General features: G+C 41.8%; 1 protein-coding gene across 3 annotated transcripts; it reads right to left on the bottom strand.

The window, feature by feature from the left end:
• Positions 1 to 412: 412 nt before the first annotated feature.
• Positions 413 to 24981, bottom strand: RCAN3 (RCAN family member 3). 3 transcript variants are annotated; one of them, XM_028738842.2, is made up of 5 exons: positions 24618 to 24981; positions 17375 to 17622; positions 7773 to 7946; positions 5480 to 5651; positions 413 to 4580 (listed from the first exon to the last, which is right to left on the bottom strand). In XM_028738842.2, the coding sequence occupies exons 2-5, from the start codon at positions 17567 to 17569 to the stop codon at positions 4372 to 4374; spliced, it is 750 nt and encodes a 249-aa protein (XP_028594675.1). In that variant the 5' UTR covers positions 17570 to 17622; positions 24618 to 24981; the 3' UTR covers positions 413 to 4371. The 3 variants fall into 3 exon arrangements, with proteins under 3 accessions (XP_028594675.1, XP_028594674.1, XP_077788094.1); XM_028738841.2 differs by having other exon boundaries at positions 17375 to 17626; positions 24618 to 24977; XM_077931968.1 differs by lacking the exon at positions 24618 to 24981 and adding an exon at positions 21930 to 22063 and having other exon boundaries at positions 17375 to 17626.
• Between the last annotated feature and the right edge of the window lie 223 nt (positions 24982 to 25204).

Here is a 25204-nt window from a genome sequence, read left to right as displayed (position 1 = left end):
ATTGGTAAAACTTCTGTTTTAATGTTCTGGAAATAGGCTTGTACAGCCAGTGTTTTAACAGGTAGCACATTCCCAGTATTATTCCCAGTATGCAAGCCATGCTCTCCTTATCTGGTGGTGGACAGGAAACAGTATAATGTCTGGCCTACTGCTAACCCACCTACCTCTGTTCATCTCTGAAGCCCTTCTTATGTTTCCCAGGAAGGCCAGCTCAAGACATTTGATGCTCAAGAGGGAATATCTCTGCCATGCTAATTAACACGGGGGCAAAATGTGCCAAGTTCTCCTGCACAAGCTAATGAAAATGAAAATTGCAGCAAGGCTCAGCCAGACGAAATTCACAATAGACTGTGGTTTCATAGGTCATCTCTGTCTCCTTCCCTCCTGTTTCACAGAGAAAAAACAAGGCACATAAATGGCAAAATGTTTTATTTGTCCTTTTTGAAAAACACTGTTGACCATCATCTATAGCAATACCAGGCTGTAAAACACGTCTCATGATTTGACACTTCATTATGAAAAGCACAGTATTCTCCAAGTTCTATAGCCCTGGTCCCCAACTATCAGGAAGCCACTCTGAGAAAGTACAATGTATGGGCCAAGGCATTTTGCTGCCTGAGGCAAAGGACAGAGTGGAGTTTCCCCCTCCCATCCCATCTGCACAAGACAACTAGGCTGGCAGCTGGATCTTATTTCAACACTAGCGACAGAATAATGCCCTCCGCACCTGCGGGCAGCAGGCTACTTCAGGAGGTGCAGCACAGGACATGTGGCACACAGAAGGGAATGGCAAGGGAGGAGTCAAGAGAAACAGAGGGTGGCTGCTGCCACCGCCTCCAATCATCTGCCAACTGTCGGTTCATTCTGCCTAATGATAGGGACAGCCCTGGAAAGCAGAAGGCGTGGCAGGCTAACACCCCAATCCTCACTCTCTAAAGCAGCCTGCCAGAATACCTCGCTGCTTCAAATATTGGTCTCTTTACACTTCTCTCACCTCTGCATTGGCAACGAGGGAACATTTTTCAGGAAAGCAGATTTGGCCCCAAGGGCAGATCTCCTTTCTACTGCCTTAGGAAACAGCTTGCCTAGAAAATTGGCAGGTACCAGGCAATTTTGTTAAGTATATATTGATAGGTGATCACGCTATTGTACATAAACCTATAAAAGAATACATCTTGCAGCTTCACTAATCAAGAGATTAGGATTCCTGAAGAGAAGTTGGATGTCAGCTACTGGGAATCTAGTCGAGGTATAGAGGGTTTCAAAGACCCACAAACAAAGCTATACCACCTGGCTATCATCATGGTTCACATTCAGGAATTGATTTCCTCACCTCCTAAGTTTATCATGCAAAAACAGACTTAATACTCTGTTCTGAGCACACCGCAGTCAACATGGGTCATTTATTGGAAAGAACCAAATTCTACTTTTCTTTAGAACAAATGTTATCAATATATATTTTTTAAAAATGCTAACAGAAGAGAGGAGAAAACCTTACAATATATTTTGGGGAACCAACAACTTCTGTAAAAAGTACCTTTGCCTTGGTTCTTAATAACCAGGCAAGAATTAAGATTTATTCTGGTAAAAGAGCAACTGCCTTTATTCTCCACTATATTCAACTTTACATTTGCATCAAGAGTTTTGGGCAGCATTATCCTTTCAAGCCCATGAAGAAAGTATAACTGGCCCTAGGCCAGCCAGTAAATTTTAGCACTGCATGAGCTTTGAATGGGACTTACTGGTCCACCTCCACCACTGTATCCCTAAAACCTGGTCCCGAGCAAAGACAGTCTTCACTCACTAGTAGGACAAAGTCCTGCTTAAGCTTGAAGTGGTACAGACTTCCTCGAATTACTATAAATAAGGGGTCACACATTTGGACTGGTGTTAGCAGCCAGCCATTATTGGTGGCTTCTTCTTTCTCTGTGGCTTCTGACAGATGTAGAGAACTGAAACCAGTATAATTTTTCTGCTGTGTATTTGGCTCCAAAAAGTCTCAAGCAAAAGCGATTCAATCTGCTTCTGAATGTTTCCATAGCCTGGTGGAGAGAGACTTGAACACACTCCCCCCCACCACGTATGTCAGATAATGTGGAGCGGGAAGAAAAGCGGTTTCCGACACTGGGCATAAAGAGAGAGGTCCTTCCCCACTGAGATCCAACACAATTCCCAGCAAATTTGCATGTAGTCCGCAAAAGCTTGTGCTGTAATATATTTGTTCAGCCATTAAGGTGCCACAAGACTCTTGGTTTTAGCAAATTTGGTAGAGCTGATGGTTTTATAGATAAAATAGAATCCAACATATACTTCCCACCCACCCCCTCCATTCCTTCATTTAGTTCAACCATAAAAAGTACCAGCTATGTAGTGTTACGGAAAATATCTGGCATCTGAAGGTGCTACTTTGCTGAAAATTGCTAAGGTGGGAAACACAGTGTTAAGAAAAGGCATAACAAACAAGGCTAGCCTTATCTGTCAAGTCTAGGCAGCTGGGTGGTCAACACTTTTCCTGCAGCACATTCTTCTCCCTCCCCAAGAAGTAGTAGGGATAGAAGATTCAATGCAAAGGGAGAGAGGGAAGGAAGGAAGGAAAGCTCAGGCAATAAGCAAGCAAGCAACTCCAGCAGAAGCTCACCAAAAGCTGCTAAATCAATGTTCTCTGCAAGAGTACCAAAAGGGGTCTGAAGAGGGCCTGGGTGTCAAGAAGTAGGACAGTTGAAGGGTGGGAGGGCTGTAATAGCTCAGCAAAGAAGACTATGTAGCAGGGTGGATAAAAAGAAAAAAATGGATTTTTTCATTTAAACTGGATTTTTTTGAGTTAAATCGGATTTTTAAAATAAAATGCTTTTGGAGGAAAAATATTTCTAAAGATAGTTTTCTATTTAAGTTACATTATAGTCTAAAGGCTATTCGTCAGGAAAGAAGGATTTGTGTTAAGTTTCTAATGTGTGCTAAAACTCAGACTGTGTTTTTTTTAATCGTTTAACCACATCAATTAACAAACATGGATACATATGCTATGTTATTGTTTTAGTTAAATAAATTGTTTAAATTGTTATTGAGGAAATGATTATTTTTCTCCTTCCAATAAAGTACAGCAGAAAAGTTGTCCAAATATAAACAATAATTTCATAATTATCTGTTTATGTATTTCTAATAGTATAACCAAATCAGTAATTTTTGATATAAGTGTAAAAACTACTCTGAAAATTTATTATTCCAAAAATGAAACTTTCATCTGTTTGTAAATATTAAGATTATACCAGCAAGAACAAGTCTTTCTGTAAAAAAGTGATTTAAATCAAGTCTTACTGACTAGTGATTTAAAGAGTGATTTAAACTGATTTGATTTAAATCAAATCAAATCCACCCTGCTATGTAGTGGCACAAACAAGTCTGAGCCTTTAGGAGGAAATGGGGGAAAGAAATATGGGATATATACTTCCAGACCTGCACAGGGGCACATCTACACTGTCACTGTGCACTTTTGCATACCACATCCTGGAGAATCCAGTTGAGGAATCCAGTTGGCTGGACAAGACGTGCAACACTCTGGCGCTAAGCTTTATGAAGAGGCATGTGGATGTAGGACCCTTCCTGGCTGTATGAATCCTGCTGCTAGAGATACAAGATAAAGACAGAAAATAAATCCTGCACTTGGGACAGCCACAGCTGGAGACAGACACAGGCTAAGAAAAATTAGGAGACACGGGCCAAAGAGGGAGTCAGTCCATAATCTGCAGCTTCCTAGTTTGCATTTCATAGGTGCAACGAGCAGAAAGACAACCTATCACAGTTCCAATGTCGTCTTTTGCCTCACGTCAATTCACAAGAGTACCTTGAAATTCAACACACACAACTATGGCATTTCTAAGAAAAAACAAAAATCACAAAAGCAAACCTGTTTGGAAATTTGGTTCTATCACCCCAAACCAGTTTGAGATTTTTCTACTGATAACCATGTACATTGTACATTACATTTATATTTCATCAATATATTACTTAGAACATCATGTTACTCAGATCATGTTATACATCAGCACACAAAAATATACATGAGACTCACATACAAAACCATGTGGTAACCCATATAGAGATGGCAGCAGCCAAGTTCCTTTCTGCCTTCTGAACACCAAGAAAATGGTAACACGCATTCCAAAAATGGCACCTTCCTAGTATTCTAGGACTTGAAACCCAGTGGATTTGCTACATCTTGGGAGTTAACCTTAAAATTAAAGTGCTCTTCAAAACGTTGGCATCTATAGTCTTTCTGATGCGAGACGACTACAAGAGAAGTCTTTTGCCGCTATGCGTCACACAGCAATGCAAACATTTACCACTCACTGCTGTTGTCAGAGAGCCTCAAATTCAGTAGTGCATCCCACCCCCTACCTCTAGTGTACATTCAAGAGTTTTTGTTTCATTTATTAATGTTGGTGGTGGATCCGGACGCTTCGTCTGCACTATCTTCTGTTTGGGATTTTTAATTTCATCTTCCTCTTCTGTTTCACTTTCGCACACATGGACGACGACACTGGGAGTGGATTCTGTTCCTGCATGAAGCTCATACTTCTCCCCTAGAGGGTAGGACAAATTACAGCATTATTGCATCAGCATGGTGGACAGAACATTATAAAAGGTGTGTGTGTATCTATATCTATATATCTATACATCTATACAGTGGTACCTTGGGTTAAGTACTTAATTCATTCCGGAGGTCCGTTCTTAACCTGAAACACCACTTTAGCTAATGGGGCCTCCTGCTGCCGCCGGAGCACAATTTCTGTTCTCATCCTGAAGCAGGGTTCTTAACCTGAAGCACTATTTCTGGGTTAGCGGAGTCTGTAACCTGAAGCGTATGTAACCTGAAGCGTATGTAACCTGAGGTACCACTGTATATCTCCCCTCTTAAATTCTAAACAGCGTATCAAAACTACAGGACAATTTGAGTAGAAATGACCTACTCAACATCACTTGCTCCCAGTCCCCTTTTTTGCCTCACAAACAAAGTTTGCCTCACAAACAAAGCAACTTCCAACTTGTGGTGCCAACAACCAGCACCACTGGGGAGCAGGAAATCAATCTGCTCAAACTGTGCAGAATCAAATTTTAAACAATCCATTCCAACTTCACATCATAAGTTTTGTGGTTATGGAATTCCGTTTACATTTTGTACCAAAATTATTCTTTTTACCTATAGTCCTTTATTGCAGTCTATTGCAGACAGAAAAATTCACAAAAGTTATTAAATGACAGACATTTATGGTAGCCCCCTCACCCCTCACTCATATTAGTCATTTGTGGTCCCAAAACAAAGCAAAGCTTTTTTTTTTTTAAAAAAGTTTCCTTTCATAGTCATCTCGGGACCATTTTTACGTGTCACAGGTTACCAGGCAAGTGGCAATTTACAAGCCTGGTGTTATCATTTTTTCTAATATAGAAATGGAGAAAGCAAGGCAGAAAAAAGCATTCCTACCAGGGCCCAATTTTGAAACAGCACAGAGCAAGTCATAGTTTATCATGGGAGTGGCATCTTCACTTGGCTTCCACCCTACTGGTGGGGATGCAGGTGGCGATATCAGGAACTGTTTGACAGGCTGTGGTGGCAAGAGGTAAGATTTGTCTCCCACTTCATTGGGCACCTGAACCTGAGAAAACAAATGCAGTCAAAACAGTAAGAGGAGGACATTTTTCTCTTGAAAGTAGTTCTTAACTGTTTTTCTAGCCTAGCCACACAATTCAAAAACCTCTTTCACTGACTGGAGAAGGAATCCAGATACTAAATGCAGTTTCCTTCCCTATAGCTATTTTAGTTAAACATTGACCATGCCGTCAGTATAGAATACATTGACTAAGCTCTTATCAAATGCCTACACTACAAATGTACTACAGAATGGTTTTCAGTTCTTAGCTCATCCATTCTTCCAGCTGGGGATGCCACTATCATCCATTCTTCCAGCTGGGGATGCCTGGCAATTTTATAGCCAGGGATCTGCTCAAAGCTATCCACTGAATCGCTGGCTAAGCAAGGAACAGATCCCCAGCCTCATGACTAATGAAATGACTACATTTAGGGTCGTGCATGTGCTGTGATTGTGCGTAGGGACGAATATCGTATGCGACTGCAGTATTTTCTTCTTTACAATAATGTTTCTAGCGCTTATGGCTGTGAAGTGTATGACTGATTTCCGATGAAATAAAAAAGCCAGGAATGGCCAAACAAGAAGCCCAGTGATGGTGGGAGGGAAGGGGAATAGTCACGCCCTGTTTGGATTCTTACTCCACTTCTTCACTACTGAAGCGAGAATAAAATGAACACAAGACAAAAAATGAATAATTGTATGAGGTAAGAGAAATGCAGGTCACAGGAACAATACTTTCTAAGGGTAGAGTTTTACATTTTTTTTTAAAAAAGCATTGAGTGCATAGAGCCCTGACCCTCTATAGTGAAGTACAGCAAGGAACATACTGGCTTGTGTACATTCCTTTCTGAAAGGAAAACATAGCCTTATGGCCACCAACTGTTCTGGTTGGGGTTGCACTAAATAATATATAATGTTTGAGAATTCTTGGAAGACTGGGTGAGGTCCCTGCAGACTGGAGGCAGGCAAATGTCTCCTTAGAAGATGATGTGATTATTAAGACCCAGCATAAGTTTTTCAAAAACAAGTCATGCCAGATGAATATCATTTCCTTTTTTGATAGTTACAAGCTTGGTGGGTGAGGAGAATGGTGTGGGTGTAGTGTATCTTGATTTCACTAAGGCTTTTGACAAAGTCCCCCATGATATTCTTGCAAGGAAGCTGGTAAAATATGGGCTGGATGAGGTAACTAATGGTTCCTCTTCATCCAGAAAAAGGTGACAAGTGGGGTGCCACAGGGTTCGGGCCTGGGTCCATTGTTGTTCAATAACTTTATGAGTAACTTGGATGTAGGGATAGGGGGCATGCTCATCAAATTTGAAGATGACACCAAACTTGGAGGGGTAGCTAATGCCACAGAAGACAGCATCGGGATTCAAGATGGCCTTAACAGATTGGAAAACTGGGCCCAAGCTAACAAAACGAATTTCAATAGGGACAAATGTAAGGTTCCACACTTAGGCAGGAAGAACCAGCTGCGCAAATATTAAATGGGGGGGGGGACCCCTGGTTTTCCAGTAGTTCATGTGAAAAGGATCCAAGCTTAACATGAGTCAACAGTGTGGTGCAGCAGCAAAAAAAGCTAAAGAGGAGATATGATAGCCATTTTCAAATTTCTAAAGGGCTGGTCACATGAAAGATGGAGAAAGCTTGTTTTCTCCTGCTCTGGAGGGTAGGACCTAAACCAAAGGATTCAAGTTACAAGAAAGGAGATTCTGACTAAACTTTCTGATGGTAAGAGTTGTTTGACAATGGAATGGACTCCTTTGGAATGTGGTGGACTCTGCTTCACTGGAGATTTCCAAGCAGAGGTTGGATGGTCATCTTGATGGTCATCTATAATGTCTCTTGCTTGTCTGGATGTAGAAATGAGGCTATCCTACAAAAGGTAAAAATTACATTTGTTGCCTGCTCACTTTTGTCTCTGGACTAGAACAGAACAGGTCAAAAAGACAGGCAGTGTTTGCCACCAGGTGTTTAAATTGCTACTGGAAAAATACATGGAAGGCTTAATAAATTATCCACAAGGGGTAAGAGAGATAAGGTGCTTCACACCTGGATAAGAGTGAGCTCACCTTGGATAGGAAGACAGGATACAAATCTCGACAAACATGCATGCATGCATACCTGGGCAAAATACAGCTTGAGTTTTTTCCCATTGAAGTCGGTCTCATGAAGTTCTATTCGTGCTCTTGCTGCTGCTTCTGGATTGCTAAAATTTATCCTTACTCTTCTAAAGCTTTTAAATAGCTGGAATGTAACATGTTCATCGTAGATTGAGAAGAGAGCTTCAAACCGTTCCTAGGGAGTGAAACAGAACATTTTTGCTGTTAAGGTTCCTCAAAGTTTACTACTGCAGGTTAGCACTACAAAATCAAGTTGGTAATGTTCTTTAGTAGAGTTCTACCTACACCTGCATTGAGCATCAGTAGAAAAACAAAACCAACTGCCTCATATTTATGTAAATAGGAGTTATATTCAACAAAAGATTGTATATAATGTAATGCTTGCAGGGCCATCTAGTGGCCAATCTCAATGTCTTTTACATACTAGGATATGAAAAAGGTGCAAAGTGTTTTACAGTTAACTAGCTTTTTCACACTTCAAAACAAAGTGTGTGGGGGGAATTCCACCTTCAGGGTTTTCCTTTTATAGATTTTACATTCACACTGAACTTTCATTTGTGACTATTTGATAATCTCATTTGCATGCACGGGGATCCTATGAAATAAAGCATTGAAGCCAAGAGATAGTGATTTATGGTAATCAGGGATTTGAATTCTGGTTTGACAGAAACTTAATCTTGTGAAGTGCCCCTGAGGAAGGCTGTCATCAACTGAAATATATTGATCACCTTATTGTTTCACAGGGACTATTACTACTGATAAAGTTTTATCTTTCAGTGATATTTTGAGGCTTTGCCTCTTCTTTTGCCTCCTGTTGTTTTTGTCTTGTCTATCCCCCCCCCCCTTTAACAGGGATTAGACTAGTGGATCTCAAACTTTCTTCTCCATGCCACACGTTCAGAATAAAAATTTGTTCGTGCCACACCATTCCTTTTATTGGCAAGAAATATATTGAAAACAAAAAGAAAGAACTCCTAGCAGTGCTTGATTTATAACATAGAACACAACTACTTTATAATATGATCATGGGACATCCAGAAAGTATAAAACAATGCAGATACATAAGAACATGAATCATTCCCAAGTATAACTATAAACAAGCCTCTTAAATATGTACCTTAAGGATGTATACAAACTCAATGAGGTGTGTGATCTTACTTTTGCTGGGTAATCATTATTTATATTAGGTCTAATTTGAGACAAACTAACATCTCCTCATCAACACAAATAAGCCTTTCTCTCTTCTGATCTTTCATATTTGTCAGAGTTGAAAATCCTTGTTCACAACAATATGCCATGCAGAATTGTAGAAGAATAGCCAATGCTCTTGAAGAAAGACATGCATACTGTTTCTGGTTGTACGCTCCCCAAAAAATCTTATGATACAATACGATACCACACACTGGAATGTTTAAATCCTACTTGGATTGTCCCTGAATCTTCCCGCCACACTTGCCATCCTCTCCTGCCAACCAGTGTGGCGCTTCACACCATTTGAGAACCCCTGCCACAGTGATCAGGAGGAACCCCTGCTACCAAAGGTCTGGCCGCCGTCCCATCACCTGGAGCACCCATGGCAGGGAAACCGAGGAGGTGGGAATTTCCAAGGACGCCAGAGTGCAGCAATTCGTTGCTGCTGGTGGTCAATGGAGTGGGGGGACGATCCTGGATGTTGGGACTCCCATTGCCACTAGCGTCGCTTGTTTGGTACTTAGAAAGGCCTTGAGGATCGCATGTGGCCTGCATGTTGGACCACCCCTGCTGTAGATGAAAAGGCTAAAATAAGTTTTTTTCAAATGGGTGGAGAATTTAAGTACTAAGATCTTTCTTGAGAATAACTTTTTAGTAAATAATGTGATTGAAAGCTACTAATATGTGTTGTGTCCATGCTACTTACATGGGAAGGCAACTGATAGTTTTTAAAATGCTGTAGAAGAACTGGTATTTTTAAAAGCAAGCTTATTCATAGGACTCAGTAAGCCACCATCCCTCTGAATGAGTTCAATCTCATTGATGACCTTGTATTTCTGCTGACTGATGACTCACCAGGCAGCCACAGTAGTTTCATCTGACTCATTTTTTACTAGAAGTTTAGAACATGAGGCAGCTAGAAAAGCTGCAGGGATCTAGCGTTAACAATTCATACATCCGATAGTGTCAACAGATGTAGATATTTACAAAACATTGCTAACAGGCAGGCAATTTGTACATGCATTCCTATCATTATTAATTCAACTTCTTGCCCACACTTCACTACAAGGTACAGCAATTTAAAAATACACTACTAAAACCAGTTTAAAAGAAATAGAATAGGATGGGTCCTAAAAAACATCTGTCAGATGCCAAAGGCCAGGGTAGATACGTGCAAGTTCAGCACATGAGGGAAATTGCATAAGGTACCAGATGCACCTTTGTGGTGAGGGAATTCCACAACTTAGCAGCTGCCACAGAAAATGTCGTCTCCTGGGCTGCCAGTCCCCAAATTGTGAGGGCAGTGAAACAAGAAAGCCCCTTTATATGTAGATGTTTTAATATGGTTAGTGATGTAAGACGGTCCTACCACTTACTGGCATCATACACACAGGTCATGTTATGCTAGTGATACTCGAATACCCTCCTGACCCTGTGGGACACCCATGATCAGAAAAATGGTGTGGGGGGTAAAGAGTTAATCCAGGGGTGGGAAACCAGTGGCCCTCCATAAATTACTGGACTACACCTCCCATTATCGCTAACCTTTGGTCATGCTGGCTGATGAAAGTTGGACATGTGGAGGGCCACGGGTTCCCATTCCTGGGTTTAAAAACTTCCCTGCCTACATTTCACTTAAAATTGAATGTCAGGCTAATGAATCAGAGAAGGCAACAGAGTTGAAGCTGTGCATTTCCACTCCATCATCTGTGGCTGACTATTTTGGAAAGATGGAATTGCTGGTGGATCCAGATGTATGAAATGTAGAGACCAGGCATTGAGCAAGTATACAGACCTTGCACCAGACAAGTATGATACACATTCACTAGGAGATGAAATATTCTTTTATCAGGGATTTGGTAATATTGCTCCATAGAAGAAGCCAGCATTAGATAGGAAGCGCAAGTAGTATATCATCACACCATTAATCCATCTTGCTCAACACTAACTGCACCAGGGTTTTCAGCTTGAGGGCCACATGCTGGCTGGGGGGGGGGGGGGAGGGAGAGAGAGAGACAAAAGTTGGGCAGAGCAATAGATGTGACTCACTTTTGTAAAGCAGGCTACATTCCAGACACAGGGAAGTCTGAGGTTTCTATCTGCTGCTCCTCCATTTCTCCGTCCGAACAAGAATAAGTAATTATCACAGTTCAAAAACACATTCCAACCAGGCAAAAAACAAAACAAAACTTGAGGAGGATTTGGAGCAGGGTCAGTGAGGGACATGGGCTGGAGAGGGTCACAGGCCTGATGTTCCCAATGCCCGGTCTACACTAACAGGCCGCCGCAATTTTAGTGAGAAGACAGGCTGTACAGTGGTACCTCGGGTTAAGAACTTAATTCGTTCCGGAGGTCCGTTCTTAACATGAAACCGTTCTTATCCTGAAGCACCACTTGAGCTAATGGGGCCTCCCGCTGCTGCCACACCTCTGGATCACAATTTCTGTTCTCATCCTGAAGCAAAGTTCTTAACCCGAGGTACTATTTCTGGGTGAGCGGAGTCTGTAACCTGAAGCGTCTGTAACCTGAAGCATCTGTAACCCGAGGTACCACTGTAGTGGCAAGACATAAAAAAGTCTGCTTAAAACAGAGCAGCATGCAATAGCAGTATTGTTGTTGTTGTTTAGTCGTTTAGTCGTGTCTGACTCTTCGTGATCCCATGGACCAGAGCACGGCAGGCACTCCTGTCTTCCACTGCCTCCCGCGATTTGGTCAAACTCATGTTGGTAGCTTCGAGAACACTGTCCAACCATCTCGTCCTCTGTCGCCCCCTTCTCCTTGTGCCCTCCATCTTTCCCAACATCAGGTTCTTTTCCAGGGAGTCTTCTCTTCTCATGAGGTGGCCTAAGTATTGGAGCCTCAGCTTCAGGATCTGTCTTTCCAGTGAGCACTCAATAGCTGTATACAAAACTCTTTAAGCCAGAATGGTTATACTATGACTCTCCAGCTGTTGTTGGACCAATTCTTATCAGCCCCAGCCAATAGTCAGGGACCAGTTTTATGTCCAGCAACACCTGGAGGATTACAGGTTAGCCACCCCTGCTTTAGGCCAATAAAACTGACCTCTGCAAGGATGTTTAATTTTATAATAAATTTAATTCAAGAAACTGTTAGAAGAACCAGCTAAACAAGGTAATAAAAACCTCATCAGAATGCAAAAAAAAATCCCATCCAGCAACATACTATCTTCAACATATCACACTAGAAATAAGCACCTTTTAAAAAGATACTGAACTATTTCACTTCCACTGGGTGCAAACTCTGAAAAAGAAAGGTCTACTAAGAAAACAACTCACCCCCTCATGAGAGCAGGCATCTTTTAGTTAGTTGCATTTACCATCACCCACCCAAGCAGCAATAGGAGTGTTATTACATCAGCTATTACATAATTCTCTCTTCTATCCAAGAGCTGTTAAGTAAGCTGCTTTTAAAATTATATGCATATCTAATATGACAACATGTTGCCAGCTCCTTTTCCTGGGGATGGAAAGATGCTTTAGTTTCCCCCTGGTGTATTTTGGGCCCCAGGAATCTAAACACACACCTATTGAATATGCCCTTGCTGGAACCACTGAGGCAAAGAAATTCTCATTTATGGATGCCTAGGGCTACTTGCTGCCAAAAATAAATATCTTATTTCACTATTTAACCCCCTTTAAGCCATAGAACTCTGGCACAGAAGGGCCCCCCAAGGTCAGGGTTTGGGGGCTGTGAATTGTAAATTGAGAGAAGTGCTTGCAATAAAATAAAAGTATGCAGCGTAACACACATCATCTCCGGTCACATTTGCCCAAGATGACCTTGTGCAAAGGAGGCACAATTTTGTTAAGTCACCATGTTTTTCAGAACATTGGGAAATGAACATGCAGAGGCAGCCAAATGAATAGATCAGGCTTATGGGATAACATATCAGGCAGTTACTGAGATGAGATAATAAGGATTATAGGAAACAAGACCAAAATAATCATACCGGGTTATTTTTGCAGTGAAGCATTCCCGGGATGGGTCCCTGCCTCCTTTGCTTTATGCAGTGAGCCAGAAACAACAACTGCACAGAGCTTGGCTACATAGCAGATGAGCTCTACGCAGAATGCAAGGCAGGAAGAGATAAGTATTTCCATGATGGGGTCAGACCTGTAAGTATCCATGATTTTCTAGTAAACTAGAAATCTCAGATAATGGCCAGCTTTAAAAGACTGATAAAATGCAACAGTTGGATTGACAAGACCTATCCACCCACAGGTTGGAACTTCTGTAACCTGCTTAAATATATATTTCCCTCAAATTTAAATATCAAAGGGTGTTCAAAATAAGCAGGACAAACGTAAGAAAAAATAGTTTCAGAAGGTGGTGTGGGTTTAGCTACACAACACACCCAATAGTTGCACAGCACATTTTCAGCAACAATGGTTCAATAAATATTTTCAGCTTTTTATTCTGCTCAATCCCAGATGCTCCGTGTTTACAACACTGTATATACAACAAATAAAAGTAGATAAGTGTTAATCTCTGCACATGACCTACTCTCAATTCCCCTTTCCTTGTGTCCATTTTTTTTTTTTTTTTTAGTTTTTAAGTTTGATGATAGGACCAGTTTCTCTTTTTCTCCTTCTTCAAACAGTAGCTAATAACATGGTTGGGGCGTGGCATTCACCTGATCTCCTGGCAGCTGAGTTGCCACTGCTTTCTGGGACGGTGAATGGCAAGACAGAAGGAAAGTGGTCATGGTTCAAATGTACTGGCAGGAACACTGGTACATTTGCCCCCCACCAACCTCCCTGCTGCACTGCAGGAGGCAGAAATGACTCAGCTGTCAGGCGAGGCAACTCCCACCACCCAACCATGCTGCCTGCTACTGAAAAACACACAGATACTCCCACCCAGGCTTGCTCCCATGGCCCTATGGTTTGAGAGTCCTCTCCCTTTTTATAAACTGCTGTTTGTTTTCCAACCAAGGAATTTTATGAAATTAATAAATCAATAAACACTAATCCTAAAACATCTGACCCTGAAATTATAAGCATTCAAACCCCACCCCACCCCACTGGAGTTTTGAATGTCACCTTTCTGATGCTTATCTCTCACTCTAGAGAGCTCTTATTCATTTAGATAGGATGCATAGTATATCTTCCCTACTGGATTCCTTTCCTAATCTTTTAATGCCTCCAAGAGCCTCAAACAGAGGAAAAATACCTCCCATGCTAGACTAAACTATTTCTTCTTCTCCTCAGCAGATTATATTTCCTTTCTAACATGGGGTATGTGTGTCAGCATTCACCAAAACTACTCCTTTTGTATTCTTTAATACTACCATACTTAATCTGGTATCTGAAACTGTCAGGTTTAAATTTCTCATAGTGTAATCTTATGCATGTCCACCCATAAGTATGTCCCAGGTAAGTGTGAATAATAAAAGAAGGCTGCAATATAAGACTGTGCATAAGACTGAATGGTGTTATGGAAACATCTCCATAAACAGAGGTGAATATTAGTAGCTAACATTATTTCAGCAAAACTGAATGCTGATCAAATGTTACAACTAACTCCTGCTATATCAGAAATTAAGAAAAACTGGTGTTTATTCAACATTCAAGGTCATGTTAGCTCCTCTGTCAACTGCAAAAAAAGAAATCTGAAACACAAGACTGGAAAATGTAATTCAGAACAATATAATTCAGCCTGATTTGTATCTGAACCATATTATGAACAGTTTTAGTCAGTGAAATTGTAGACTTGCCATTCTGCTTAAAAGCTTTTTTTGGGCACCACAAATATCAGCCAGCTGCAGAAGCTACATTTCAGTTCCAAGAAACTATGGTTTTTTGGAGCAGGAACAAGCAACAAGCTCCCTTCTCCCTTCTTGAATGCCCAGCTGCAGATACTAACTGATTTTTTAATCAGTTTCCCTAGTTAATTTGTGATGCCCCAACAGAGAAACTGTGGTTTAAACACTCCTTACAAACATGAGGACAGAAGGAAAATATTTTTTTTGGGGGGGGGGGAGTGGGATCACATCACATTTGCAAAAAAGGATAGTTTGTTGGAATGGAAATAGTGTGTCTGAACCCAACTAACACCCACCAGCTGATGGAATTCTGGTCAACCTAAATTACAGCCCGTGGGGAAAAAGAGGTAGGGAATAGGAAGCAGGCTGCATGGGCTTTTAAAACTTTGATTCCAGAGTCTAGATGTTTACAAATACTTACCCAACAACTGTTACACTCAATTTTATTGTATGTTTGCAATTTTAAGATATTCTGTTTGAAATAGATGAAAGATTAACCCAACTCTAGGGAACAGTATTAAGGCTATTTAAATTGTGATGAATGGCATTTTAAACAGACTATAAAAAAGAAGACACTAAACGGCAAGTCTTTATTCCCTTTAAAAAAACCCACATGAGAGATCTGTAGCACACAAAGCTTATCTAAAATCCAGCAGAAAAAAACCCATGTTTTGTCAGCAACACATATTATAAAAATGTAAATCTATATTAATCCAGGAACACATTCAGCCTTGCACAGAGCTGTCATGGAAACATGCCTGCTTACGCATGATCTACCTTACTCTATGACTGCCATGACAATGAAAAGTAATAATAGTGTTTTACTCCCTCTACATGAATAAATATCTGTTTGTTTTAAATAAAGATGACAGAGAGGGAGAAGAATTTAAAAAGCAGTTCAATATTTAAATGATTTTGAGAACTTCAGGATCAGATCTCAATTACAGCATTCACACTCCTGGAAGAGGTCTATTTGCTTATACAAGACCTGTTTCTTCAAAGCATTCTATTCCTCCAAAATTATAGGAACTTAAAGTGACCCAGAGAGAGCCATTCTAAAATGCTATAGAAGCTAATCTAAGTTCCAAGGCATATTCTAAAGCCTGGTGTGTGACTAATTCAGCAGCTTTGATATTTTCATTATCTGCCTTGGTTTTCTTCAGAAAGAAATGTGCAGCCTTGCTATAGGCAACAAGGTACTTCATGCAGGTGAGTGAGCTGGCTAAGGGTGTGTGTGTGGAGAGCTCCAGCCTCCCTTTGTGCCCAGCACGGTAATGAAATAGTCTCTGCCAGCCCTCAGCAAGCTATTAAAATTCTGTGGGGATATTTATGAGGCTTGAAATGTTGGATACCTCAAAAATTGTTTGCAGAACAAACTGGCCTTCCCGTGCTTAAGGTTGCAATCCTATGAATGTTTACACTGGCCCAAATCTCAACAACTGCAGCAAGGATTGCAATGCATAAACCATACAACTACTGCTCTTTACTGTAAGCAATGCCAACTCTGTTTCTTGATTTACATAGCAATCACAATCTTTGCTTTCTAAACAAGTAGTTAATGCAAAAGTATGGGCAAGTTAGATGAAAATTTTGAGGTAATCTAAAAAGCACATGGAGCTTCTGCAAGAGTGGGTTTGTTTACAAGTATCCATACCTGGTACATGTTGTCGTCTTCATTGAAATGAAGAGGGAAATTCTACATGTGCATTCATACAAGATGCGCTTAATATAAGAAGGAGCTTCTCTGTTTAACCTGGGAAATGTTTATCATATCTTAGGGAGGAGCAAAGGGACTGTATGTGTGCCCATAAAACAAGATATGACAGGCCAAATCACTCTTATGCACATGGCTGATTTAATAAGTAGTACTCAAAACACCAGGGACGCGGGTGGCGCTGTGGGTAAAAGCCTCAGCGCCTAGGGCTTGCCGATCGAAAGGTCGGCGGTTTGAATCCCCGCGGCGGGGTGCGCTCCCGTTGCTCGGTCCCAGCGCCTGCCAACCTAGCAGTTTGAAAGCACCCCCGGGTGCAAGTAGATAAATAGGGAACGCTTACTGGCGGGAAGGTAAACGGCGTTTCCGTGTGCTGTGCTGGCTCGCCAGATGCAGCTTGTCACGCTGGCCACGTGACCCGGAAGTGTCTGCGGACAGCGCTGGCCCCCGGCCTCTTAAGTGAGATGGGTGCACAACCCCAGAGTCTGTCAAGACTGGCCCGTACGGGCAGGGGTACCTTTACCTTTACCGTACTCAAAACACCATGCATTTGAGGATCTACTTCTTATTTTTTTCCATATTATTTTTTGGGTGGTAGTGTTACTGTTGCAACTCAATAGTGGGTGCCAATACAGACCCACCAGTTGAACATCCAAGCTGTAGAAGATTCTTCCAGACCACTGTCTGGAACTAAAGAAAAGCTCAGTACAATACCGAACATTTCCCATTCACTTCACTTTCTGCATAATCTATTCTTATCTGGCCCCTCATAAAAAACAAAGCAATATCATATGTGTATTTGGGTCATGTGAACTTAAAGTTGCCTGTATCAGATAAGTTACCAGTGTAAGATATAAAGACACACTTTTTTTACAGGCATTTTAATAGATCAACACTAGTTTGGTCCATGTCTTACCTTTTGCTCTTGAACTTCAAACACTGCTTCATGAACACTACAGGCGAAGAGTGAGGTAGGCAGGTCACTTAAATCCATCATCTCTTCCAAGTCTTCTTCATTTTCTCCAAAAATCATTTCTTCCTCTTCTTCTAGGTCACTGCTGTAAAGATCTGACTGACTGTCACTCCATGCCTTCATTGTATCTCTAATCATTGTCCACTCAAAGCAACCTTCCTTAATTTGTATTCCAGACTTGAAGCAGGAGTCTGCCTAAAAAGAAAACAAGAGAATTGTACGGTACTGTTTTACTTGAAGTTTTAATGTTTAGTTATCACGTGCAGGAAAAAGATCTATGGGAAGGTAGTTTTTAAAAAACAACAACTGAGACCATTCTTTCAAGTGTGAGAACTTGTCATTTATTTGAGATTTCTGAATTGCAGGGGGTTGGACTAGGATGACCCTTATCTATTCAGATGACTGATAAAATATAGTTTTGTATGAAGCTTTATCACTAGAGTGGCCAAAATAGCACTCACAAACAGCTGAATGACATTTATTTGTTCTGTCTCTAAAAGGACATCAAGGAGGAGCAATGACAAGTTTTTCCAGTAAGCAAGTTCCACAGAAACAGAGCTACCACTGTGAACACCCTGTACCTTGGTCCCTCCAAAGTTTGCAGCCAGAGCTGAGCCTCATAGATCTTGATCACATATACTAGTCAGTGAAGAAACCTAGGATGCTAAACAAGATTACTTATTAGTATGCTGAGGCTGCAATCTGATTTGGAAATAAGTGCTACTGAACAAAGAAGTTTTTACTTCTTACAAACAATCAGAGGAGAGAACTGGAGAGGCTGGAAGTTGTTTAGTTGCTTTGTTAATGAGGCACATGGCATATCTCATTTGGAACAGCGAAATCAGTAAGCCTTCAGGAAAAGCTGGCAGGGCACTGATGTGTAGGGGCAAATCTGGTCCTAGAGTCTTGACTAGCAAGGCCCAGGCCAGGCCAGGCCAAAATTGCGGACCCCTCTGAACATTACAAACTGTAAAAAACTTTACAGAAGTACTTACTATTGGTGTGTTTAACAATGAAAGTTATTCAAAATGTGTTTGGTACTATCAGCTTAATAAATGGTGTTTGTAGAAGCCGTGCGAATAGCTTTCAATAATATTCTGCTGGTTTCAATTTCCAAGGAAACAATGTTTAGGAAAATAATTAAATATTTAGAAATATATTGACTTAATCAATATTTCTGCCGGTGTGCATTAACAGTCAACAATGTACATTTTAAAGTATTGTCCAAATTATATCAGCCAGCTGGATATTCTCTAGAATTACAAAATGAAGATATATGCTTCATAAAACATACATATAAAGGTAAAGGTAAAGGTACCCCTGCCCATACGGGCCAGTCTTGCCAGACTCTAGGGTTGTGCGCTCATCTCACTCTATAGGCCGGGAGCCAGCGCTGTCCGCAGACACTTCCGGGTCACGTGGCCAGCGTGACAAGCTGCATCTGGCGAGCCAGCGCAGCACACGGAACGCTGTTTACCTTCCCGCTGGTCAGCGGTCCCTATTTATCTACTTGCACCTGGAGGTGCTTTCGAACTGCTAGGTTGGCAGGCGCTGGGACTGAATGACAGGAGCGCACCCGCCGCGGGGATTCGAACCGCCGACCATGCGATCGGCAAGTCCTAGGCGCTGAGGTTTTACCCACAGCGCCACCCGCGTCCCTAAAAAAACCCCATACATATACAAATCAATAATTCAGTGGAGTTCCACACTTAAGCTTGAAAACACTTAAAAAGTAGGGACTTCTCTGCTCCCCAGTCCTTGTCACATTCTCAAGGTGCCATACCACAATATCATCAGTACTCCAATAACTGGTCCTGAAGCAAAAAGAACACAGGACACAGCAAAGAAAAGAAAATATATTTCAAACTCCTGTGGCCTTCCCTGAATCACAACAGTAAGTTAGCTACATTGTAGCTGGGGCACGTCTACACGATATATATCAGACTGAAATGAGAACAAGGCATGGCATGCAATTTAACCCCTCACTCAACCCTGTTGCGACACATGGCTTCCAGCAGAGATTGTGGGGGCTTGGTTTGTGCATGGGGGAAAGAACTATATGAAGTAATTCACCCACAGTGCAGGAATACATATATTAGGGGGGGGGGGAATAGTAAATCAAATCAAAATGACTATATATCTATGAAATCAGCAGCTTTTGGGCAGCAATATGCCCAAAATGTGCCAAATATCTAAGATAGAGCAGTGTGGGGTAGGAGGAGAAAAGTATCAGAAATATTCAGTTATATACATCAATGTACAGTGGTACCTTGGTTTAAGAACACTCCTGTTTATGAACGATTTGGTTTATGAACTCCGCAAAACCGGAAGTAGTGTTCCGGTTTGTGAACTTTACCTTGGGCTACAGACGGAAACTGAATGGTAGAAGGGCACCAGCGGCGGGAAGCCTCATTAGGGAAAGCGCGTCTTGGTTTAAGAACGGTTTTGGTTTAAGAATGGACTTCAGGAACGGATTAAGTTCGTAAACCGAAGTACCAGAGTATATTATAATGGTTGGAAACAGCCTTAGGTTAAAAATATTAGATGGCCATTACTTTAGTCAGTCAATAAAAGTTTCAGGAATGATACAGGACACTACATTGTTTGTAAGAGAGAACAGAAATAAGTAGCAGTATCATCATTCCATAGACAGGTGACTTCACAAGTCAAGTCCCAAACATTTCAGTTTGGAAGATGAGTAGGAAAGCAGAGCAATGAGGAACTTTCTTTAAACCATTATATTTAAACCAATTATATACCATTTAACTACAGTAGGTTTTAAAAAAAAAATATTGGCGTTCTTTCTGCTTAGAGGCTAACTTTGCATGAACATTTAGTGCTCAAGAAGCAGGACTCCGCAGCCAAAATATTTACTGCATATTTGTTTTTTTATGTTAAGCACATAATGTTTGGGTGGGGGTGGTCCAACTGTTAACTGAGAAATTTAGTACAGAATTCTAGAAACCCAATTCAGCATTGCATCTTCCTTAAACTGAGAAGGGAGGGGCACTGATGAAGAAGGGAACACAAACTGAAACAATTTGCTTAAAGGATCAGGCTACGATTAAAGAGCAGCATTTTCTGCTTTCTGTAAACACTCTGTCTTTACAAGGAGGATTGCAAAGTGACATTTTTAGTAAAAAGACCTTCAACAGAAAGAAATGCTGATCTACGAAGAAATCTACAATGCAGCAAAATACATTGTGTTATCCGATGAAAAGGAGGTTACAGCTACAGTACAGAACACTAGCTTCAAGCTTTATGGGCTGCTGAACTGAGATGACATAAGTAACCTTAAATGACCTCTGTTTCAGTTTTTCCATTTACAAACAGATAACAATAGACTGACAATTGCAAGGTTCTTAAAGAGAACCACAACCCATGACTGGGTACAAATTGGCTCATGAACTTTTTGTTCTTATAATATAACAAAGTGACTAATAGATTGAATCAAGAGGTTGGAATTTTATGCATTTAAAGATTGCCTGTAATCTTTTTGCAATGAAGAACTAAAAACTGATGGAACTGCTTTGAGTTGAGGACTGGTTGTGAAAACTGTGTGAAACTGCATCAACAGAAAAAGTAATAATATACACATAGGAGTTTTGAAATTAAATGGTCCATTGTACTTTTAAGTTTTAAAAATCAAAACCATGTATGAAATACAAAAGTTTTGCTTAATGACCTGATTTACTATTTCTCAGTAGAGAGATTTTAAAAGTAAAAAGGCACACAGAACCTGTGTGTGTGTATTCAGGCACTGAAAGCAAACATATAGCATTGCTGCGGTATTTAATATCCCTTATTATTTAGCAGCCTACGACTATCATTATAACATGATTTGTGGCCACTTTCTTACTCATCTTTTGGTAGAGTGGGTTGAGTTATACCTGCCTGTGTGTGTGTTTTACATTTTATTCTGGTTTTTATACTTGGTTTTAATGATTGTATCAGTTTGCAAGTTGTTTTGGGACACTTCTTGGAAAAACAATAAAAAATAATATCAACAACAAAGAAAGAGGAGCTTTAAGGAGTTGTTCTTAGGCTTATATGGAAAGATATTCATTCTATTATTTATTTTAAAATTTCACAGAAAAACAATTTAAATCTTTGACTGAGAAAACCGAGCACATGTCCACATTTAAATTTAAGCTAAAATGGTCTTCTAGAAAAGGCAAAACATTTTTTACCCAAATAACGCATGAGCATGTGAGTTTTCATAATCTATGATGTAATGTGGTAAAATTATACTTATTTCCTTCTGTAACACTACAGTGTACCATTTCTCTGAAGAATGTATGTTTTACATAAGGAAATTTGTAAAACTGAATGTTGTTCTACAGAAGATGCTGACAGAAAAGAACAGAAAAAGTATTTTTAGGGTAAGAAAATAAATTGTCAAACATTTTTACTGAGCACCTTTTATTTGCATTGCTAGAATTAAAGCAAAAAGAGGATTTTATAAAAAGTAATGGTGGGGATGAAGGCAAACACTTACTACCTGAAGCGGTTTGAAACTTAGGCTGCAATCCTAAACACATAGGAACAATCCCCTCTGAACACAGTAGGGCATATTTCCAAATCACATGGCAGAGAATTCTGCTTTTAATCTACCACCGCTTAAAACTCTGATGTTCATGACTTGGGAAGGCAAAATCTGTAAACTGATGAAGCAGAAAAATAGAAAAATATTTCCAAAGTTAATTCCTATGCTACAAAATGCAAGCTTACCCAAACTGCAAAGGACAGATACGTAGGTATATGAATGCAAGTAGCTTGATGTTAAAGATTATTTTCCATTTCCACTTTAAGGCAAACATTTACCTTTTGGATCCACATGCAGGACACAGAGAATGAACCCACGGGTTCCTTTAACCTTTGTGCCTGTGCCTATGACATACTTGGTTGTGCTGACAAACCCATCTGCACCAATCAATGAGGAAATTATACATTCTAATTGAAACAAGTCAAGAACTCCACCTCTTCCCTAATGGAAACATTATTCTCCCCACCCCATCCATTACCACCACCACCTCTTCCTCCTCCTCTTTGGATGAGGAGAGTGAATTATCATTCTATCAGAAGTAATGGGGAACCTTGGTTTCTCAGTCTATGAACAAGCAGCAATGAGAATACCAGAAAGAAATTAGAAATATCTGCTGCCAGTTTAAAACTGTGGTTTGCTTTAACTATGGTTTCAGAACAAGCAACAATCTGGAACCACAATATGATCCTGGCTTGATGTCACTAAACAAGCCACAAGTCTGAGGGCTCATCCACACCTACCATCTGCCCTGTCCTTTACTGGTCTTTGTCTGAGTGTGGTGGTTTGGGGGTTTTTTGGTTTTTATTTTGCCCCACCACTTTCCCCAGGAAAACCCGCTCTTTAATGCTGAATTGGAACAAACAGCAATTAGGGTTTTCTACGGATTGCAGAGAACATTAAAGAGCAGGTTTTTGCAGGGGAAGTGGTGGGGCAAAAAAAAATGTGCTCAGACACAGACTGGAAAAACGTGGACCTGTGCCTAGAAAGTATGGAGGAAAATTAGTGTGGATGAGCCCTGAGACTGGACACCACAGGGCATCAGAGCGAGTTTAAAACTGGCCACAGATGCTTCTAATATCCTCTTCTAGCACACAAACAGGAGAGGGGAGTGGGTAAACCCAATACTTGCCCTGGCTCATTCATGTGATGGAGAAACCAGTTTCCCATCACACCGGAGGCACACATAGTGCCTTTATGGAACAGAGGAGAAAGTACAAGAAATAAGGGCTAAGCCAACAAGAAACATCGATAAGAGTGACCAGTGGTAAATGAAGTATCAATAAGGCAGGTCTAAATGGTGTAAAGAGCACAATAAAAAAATGAAAAGATGGACAACTGGAAGAAAGGAATGACTGGCTTAGCAATGGAGAAGGGCAGAAAGAAGCAATAAAGAGCAGCAATGATGCACATGTAACAGAAAGGTTGGTGAGAAGAGATGGGGGCACAGGAATAATAGATGTGTGCAAACAGGCAAGGCAACAAGTTGCTTTAGAAGCAGGGAAAATAAGCAGGATAAGAAATGCCTGGGAGAAGTAAGGCCAGAAAACGCACATTAAAAAGGAGCAAGGCCAACGCAGAGTAGAAAAATGAGGAAGAAAAATAATCGGTTCTGGAGCTGGCGAAGGGGAGCATTGGTAACATATTTATAGGAGGCAGTAAGGGGGAGCAGACAGAGGCAGGTGCTGTTGAGAGGCAACAGTAGGGAATAGATGAAGGCATCACCCCCTTGCAGACAGCAAAAGGAAAAAAATGGGTGGTGACCATAGATTCCTGAGTTGGGGGGTGGCAGAAGGGCACAGCTGCCCACATAGGTGGGGGCTGGGGGCAGTCAGGGGCAGGCGAACATCTCCTCTGGAATGGAATAGTAGAGGATTCAAGGGGTTCGATATGAAGGGGGCAGAAAAGGGAGCCAGCAGCAGCACTGGGAAGAGGTACTAAGAATTGACAAAAAGAAGGGCTTAGGACACAATGCCCTTCCGAGGTTGAGCAGGAAGCAGAGAAGGAAGACAGACACAACAGTCTCTTGAGCAGGTGATGGTAATAAGAAGACTCCCTTGCTAAGATGGACCACATCAGATGTCCAACTATTCCAGCTTCCTGTTTGCATCAGTGACCAAGAGAGGTGCCTTCGGGAAAACCCACAAGCAGGGCATGAAAGCAGGAGATAGCAGCCTCCTCCTCCCTGTCGGCTGCCCCCACCATGTAGTAGTGAAAGATACACTGCCCCTGTCCATGGAGGTTCCAACTGCGTGACGGGGCGCGCATTAAATTAAAAAATAAAAGAGGACGACGAAGAAACGATGTTGACAACGAACCGCTCACAGGGGTCGATAAGGACCGGTCGAGGGAGGGGAGGAAGAGGGTCCACAGAAATGGGGCACGGGGGGGGCTAGCTTGCAATAATTGGGGGAGGCATTCCTGGACAATAGAGGGTAAGAAAGGAGAGCAGGGGACCGGGGTTGGATGCAGGGGAACCAGACGAGAGGAGGGCGGCAACGACTCCCCTCAGACCAAGCGTGGCGAGGGCAGCGAAGGACAAGGAAGCCACACCCGGCATGGGGGGCGGGGAGCTTATGGCAAGGGGGAAAGGGCAAAAGCGAGGGCAGAATGGGCTCCCGGGTTCCCTCCGTCCTCACTCACCGTCTCCTCCGCGTCGGGATCAGAGCCGCGGCCACCGGCGCCTCCCTGCTCCTCTCAGGCGCCCCTCCGCCCCGCCCAGCCAAAGAGGAAGGCGAGCTCAGGGCCAGCCAGGCACGACCAGCCTGCGGATCGGCAGCGCCTCGGAAAGAGACCAGAGAGCCCCTCCCTCTTCGATGCTGCTGCTGCTGCTGCTGCTCTTCCTCCGACAGAGAGCGCGCCGCCGCGCCCGTGCGCAGCTCTCGAGGCCGCGCTTACCAGTTTTCTTCTCGGGCATGCGCGTCTCTCTCTCCCACTTTACTTGAGTGAGTGACCCGGATAGAGGAGAAGTTGAGGGCACGGGAGGGGAAGGAACGAACGGGTGGGAGACGCGCGTTTATTCCCCCCCTCCTTATGAGGGACCCCCCCCAGTCTTCTCTGTGGTTGGTAGACTAGGTCACGGGGTGGAGCAGAAAAGGCGGGATTTTATTTCCCCTTCAGCAACTCTTTCTTCCTTCCCCTCAGTGAGGGAGGTGGAGTGGAGGAGGGTATACCTCAGCGGGGTTCAACTGGTCCAGAGTAGAAACCTGCCTCCCGACTCCCAATGCACA

Source organism: Podarcis muralis, chromosome 7, assembly GCF_964188315.1.
Source record: "Podarcis muralis chromosome 7, rPodMur119.hap1.1, whole genome shotgun sequence".
NCBI classification, from domain to species: Eukaryota; Metazoa; Chordata; class Lepidosauria; order Squamata; family Lacertidae; genus Podarcis; species Podarcis muralis.
The sequence above is the reverse complement of the archived record's forward strand: the minus strand, read 5'-3'. Positions and strand labels throughout refer to the sequence as shown.

What these genes read in the sequence shown, in the direction of transcription:
- RCAN3 (XM_028738842.2), bottom strand. Translation starts at nt 17,569, where the DNA reads ATGATTAGAGATACAATGAAGGCATGGAGTGACAGTCAGTCAGATCTT. An exon ending in TCAAGCTGTATTTTGCCCAG is followed by an intron (nt 5,652 to 7,772) that starts GTATGCATGCAT and finishes TTGTTTTCTCAG; the next exon opens with GTTCAGGTGCCCAATGAAGT. An exon ending in TGTTTCAAAATTGGGCCCTG is followed by an intron (nt 4,581 to 5,479) that starts GTAGGAATGCTT and finishes CCTACCCTCTAG; the next exon opens with GGGAGAAGTATGAGCTTCAT.